The sequence below is a fragment of the Anneissia japonica genome, unplaced genomic scaffold (genome assembly GCF_011630105.1).
Source record: "Anneissia japonica isolate Jap-2015-1 unplaced genomic scaffold, ASM1163010v1 scaffold3279_len158616_cov144, whole genome shotgun sequence".
Lineage (NCBI taxonomy): Eukaryota > Metazoa > Echinodermata > Crinoidea > Comatulida > Comatulidae > Anneissia > Anneissia japonica.
In genome coordinates this window covers 145445-150576 of record NW_022714864.1, presented here as the reverse complement: position 1 = coordinate 150576, position 5132 = coordinate 145445, and the positions used below count along the sequence as shown (strand labels likewise).

Here is a 5132-nt window from a genome sequence, read left to right as displayed (position 1 = left end):
GAACAAGAATAAAGCATAGCCCTTCACCGAAAAGTTCCATTTATTCAGTTGTATAAAAAAAAAATTATTTCTTGAAAGATTCGATCCTGCAAATCTTTTGTTATCAGGGCGAATGCTGCTCATTTCTCTGATAACTATACACATTCTGATATAATAGTCACCGCCATTAAGATTTAAAACAGTTCAGAAATAACTTGTAAAAAATTAGAGGAATGTATTATTTTCAAACTTGGCACTCTTACACCTAATAGTAGGAATGCATCATTTAAGTCTAGATAATAATAAGAGGGTATTGTTAAATATCTTTTAGTTGCTGTTGACTTTTAATGAGTAGTATATAACACAGTTCCTTTTAGTACACTGCAAACTTTTATAAATATCACCATCATCTTTTTTTGGATGGGACCAGTTATGGCTCTAACTTTTATAAATATCGTCTGCTTCGCTGGGACCTCATGTACCAAATTTCCTGAATGTACATTGCAAAAGTCGGTAGGATCGGAATTGCGTATCGTTGAAATTAACTTCGTAGCTTTGATGTGATTACATTTTGGAAATCAATTTGTACAATTTCTTTGATTACATTATAGCCAATGATTGGTTGTTGAAGTTCATCAGCTGTTACTAAGACTGGTACTAATGTAGAAAATGTTGATTGATTGTTGGTAGATAAAAGTTGAAATTTCAGAGTAAGCCATCCTATATAGGGTATATTAGTACCATTGGCAGCAGTAAGTTTGAGATCTTGTGGCAGAATTTCCCTTAAATTCCTCAGTGGTTCATCTTGGCAACTTGTCTTCCACCATGTCTGAGACACTATCGATACTTGAGAACCTGTGTCCCATAGAACCTCTTCAATTTTCTCGTTTAATTTGCATCTGACAGTGCATCGTCTACCTATGAGGTTGACTATTCGTTGGTGTTGCCCAGGTGTGAGGTGGCTAATTTGATGCTGCCTTTCTGGATCTATCTTTGACTGGTTACTGCAACTCTCTTTAGAGTGATCGACCCCAGACTGGCCTCGATCCAAGGAATCACCTTTGGCCACCTCTATCTCCTGCTTCTTGGAATTAAGGGACGTGTTTGGTTTATCTGCGATCATTCCAAGTCCCGCTGGGATGATCGGGGCCCGTTTCCCTGGTTGGTGGTGCAAGCCCTAGCGAAGTGGTTGTCACCTCCACACTTGTAACAATGCCTACAATCATCTCCTCTACCATTCTGCTTGCAACTGCTACATCCCCTTCCTCTTGAGTTGCGCCCACCTTTGTTTGAGTGTCGTACAACTCCCTGCAAAACGGAAACACTTGCCTGGAGGGTCTTCAGTCCTTCAACCAGCAGTTTGATTTCATCGCTGGTTGACGATGTATGGCTAACAGTTGCACTGGCAACTTTTACAGTGCTTGATGTACATTGTTTCTGTTTCCGTTTCTCCTCAAGATTTTCTACTCGGGCAAGCCTCTCAAGCAGGTCTTCATCTGAGATACCGGGTTCCTGAAGGTGCTCCCTCATCTCACTGCGTAAGTTTCCTTTAAGACCTGTCTGTAGTGTCTGGAGGAACGTACTTCGCAAAAACTGATCGTCGTACATCAGCGGTGCTCCTTCCTCATTGGATGAGAATCTCACTTTTTGACGGAGGTTCATAGCCCTGAAAACAAACTCTTGAGCCAACTCACCAGGCTGTTGGCAAGCGGAAGACAGTTGTTGGTAGGAGTCCAGTGCATCACCTTCTTTAAAATGGGAACGCAAGACTCGTCTGAGTTGAGCTAGGCTCATTTCCGGCCGACTTTCTAGATAGCCTCGGAGTGGAGTTCCACTTGTTACAGCCATAGTTACAGCATTTAAGATGGCACTACGGTTGTAACCACGGGTGAGACCATCTTCTATCTGTCTCATAATGCTTAAGTAGGACAGTTTGTCAGTCTGTCCCGGAGACCCAATCTGTCCCTTTATTTTCAATTCCCTTTTAAACATCTCAAGGGATGACGGCAGTGATTGTGTGGTTTCAGTTGAACTTGTTGGAGATGCCATAAACTCTTGAATTTTTGCTTTCACCACCAGCAGGATGCTTTTACCACCATCTTCAAGAGCCTCCACCTCTTCACTCTCCAAGTACCTTAAAATGTGTTTAAGTACTGCACGGATTGGTTTATTGGCAATTCCGGCATCTTGCTTAATTTCTCCAGCTACCTCTTTCAGTTGAGGCAGAGTTAACTTATATAGGCAGTCTTTAACTTCCCTTTCTAGTGCTTGGAGGTCCATGGTCATCTTTACGTCAGCAATGTCCTGGCAGGATCGCCAGATTTTACGGGTGTTTCCAGGATATGCCGACTGTGAAAGAATTCACATAGACCTCAGTTAGATGTTGGTTACTCTGTATCAAGCACTTTAATGATCATCTTAACACATTCAAAATCATAATGACAAGTGTTAAAACATAAAAGAAATTAACTAATAAATCAATTTATCTGATCCTTTACCCAACATTACTTTTACTAAATTAACTAAAATGACATTAAAACATTAAATCATCATATGAGGAAAAATACCACTTTATATTTTACTATAGAGAATTGTTTAAAGCCTAAAATAAAGTACAATACTGAATATACAATACTCTACCCTGTTAATACAGTTGCTATTCTTGTTACACATTAGGGAAAACAGAGTTATAAATTACTCTCTGTAATCTACTTAACTTGCTCTGTATCGTTCGTTGTCATAGCAACAGCCCAGTTTCAGTAGCACAGCCCTGCATACCTTACCAATTAGTGGGAAGGTCACTAACCTAAATGCAGTGCACTGTATAGGGTTCTATTGGGCCTACTGTATTCTATTGAACCTACAGTTTATTCATCACAATAATGACAAGTTTTAATTACTTATTCATAGCATAGTGAACATATAACAGTTATGTTAACTTTAATCTAAAGCTTAGATGGATCATAATAAGCAATCATCTATCATAATTTCTATAATAGTCTATCTAGTACAGTATTCAACCATGATTTAACAGTGAACTGTAACTATAACGTTTTCATCTTTAATTATCTCTAGTTTAATTCATTGAGATACACACTTATCTCAGCATCTATCTAAAATATAATGTAAATGATTTAAATACTAAAAAGTTATAAAAGAAAACATATTAGGGTACTTACCTGTAAAAGAATTCACATAGACCTCAGTTAGATGTTGGTTACTCTGTATCAAGCACTTTAATGATGATGAGCTCAATGCCAGAGGCCCAACCTCAACCAGGTCATGTGACTTTCCACAGGTCCTTGGATGTTAAAATTTAATAGGGGCCTACTTTTCTGTGCAGGTAACAATTAGATTATCTGTATACTCAAGTTGACCATTAAAACTGTCAAACAAATTTAAGGCATTTATCAGGTGAAGGGTATCAATTCCAATGGTTATGCAAGTTAAAACCATTGAACCTTAATACTACATTACATCCCTTTCAATTCATTTTTTTTTTAACATCATAACATAAGGTAAAATGAACTACAATGTGTAGTAGGCATAAAGCAATATAACAATTCATTTAAAAAAAATTAAATCGTTAAACATAAAAAATCATAGCACATAATACAAGTGGTGCAAGATGAATACGTGCCAATTTCCATCATTTACTCATATTCACTCTCTCTTTCTCTCCATTCTTTTCTTAAAAAATACAAATGAATAACATTTTTGATTTTCAAGGTTAATCAATCTAATATAGTTTTTTGCATGTGTCTTAGTCATCGATTTAACATTAGATTTTATTTAAACGTCTAGTCTTTCCATATTCGACGTATGTAACTTTATGAGGAGGAACTTAAATTAACTGTTATTTAACTAAACATTATTTACTTACTTATTTTCTAAAAAATCAATTGCTTCTATTACACGTAGACTGGAATTCATCTATTCGTGTTTACTAGCAATACACATATGCACTTTAACTCGTTATCGTTTAATGTCATCGCATATTTCATAATCATTTATTAGTATACCTTTGTCATACATTTATCCTAAGCATTTCATTACAAGTAAAATTATGTAAATTTGGATTATTTGTACCCATATGTATTTATATTAAGTATTCATTTAAACTGACGAATTTATCCTCATATTACATATCTTTTTCATTAAACAATTAAGTTAAGCATTAACAACTCAACAAGTAATAAGCTTGTTTATTTAGTGTTGCAATATAAGCTTGGATTATTCAATAATTCATTAATCACTTCATTATATTTAAATCATAAACAAATTTGTTGTATTCCTCATCATAAAATTATAAACTCGATTTAAATCATTAGACAACATGTCAATATAATTTGTACTTAAATCATTACGCTGAGCATTCACACAATATAATTTCAAGTTCTCAATATTTAAATTCAATATTCGTATCAATTTCAAGATTTCAGTATAATTCCATGTTTACACGATAATTCAAATTTGGGAATAAGTAAATGAAATTCAATGTTCTCGAATTTTGAAGTGCGTTTACGAGTGGTGCAATTAGTAAGTGAACGGTTATCATCACAATTTATAATCGAAGAATTTCTTCCTCTTTACACGTCCAAGTCATATCAATTAAACATTTCATAATTTACAAAAATTTCTGGCCAGTAAAGTAATTAAATTATTCAATGAATTTATTTATATCAATTATCATTTTAGCTTTAATAACCTCAAAAATTGCCTGGCTATGAGCAATTGAAATTGGTTATACAAATTGGTATACATGTGTGATTCTGCAAAATCAACAGTCTGTTAACCTAATCTGCGCTGAATAATTGCTATATTATTGATGTTTATACTTGTGTCGTGATATCTAAATCAATCAGGGATCGACTAAAATGTGCTTGTATTAATGTTCAACATTTTGCTATTTTGACCTTAACTTGTTTGAAAGAAAAAAAATTGTGCAATACAAAAAAACGTGGTTGATCTAATAAAATCAAATTAATTTAAAAATTAATTATTAAATTAAAACCAATTTTCAATGAGGGATAAAAATATAAACAAACTCTTTCTCACAATGATGGAATGCAACAATGTATTCAACTTACCCATTTACTTCATTCTTGATAAACAAAATGCAAATTCCAAGCAAACAAAAGTTCAGTAAAGAA

General features: G+C 34.4%; 1 protein-coding gene across 1 annotated transcript in view; it reads right to left on the bottom strand.

Annotated features, from left to right (window-relative positions):
• Window positions 1–3050: 3050 nt before the first annotated feature.
• The window catches only part of LOC117109103 (plexin-B-like), a 38814-nt gene continuing 36732 nt past the window's right edge, over window positions 3051–5132 (bottom strand). Inside the window, exon 17 of the mRNA XM_033251348.1 lies at window positions 3051–3092. Coding sequence (XP_033107239.1) covers window positions 3051–3092 — 42 coding nt within the window. The remainder of the gene's footprint in view (window positions 3093–5132) is intronic.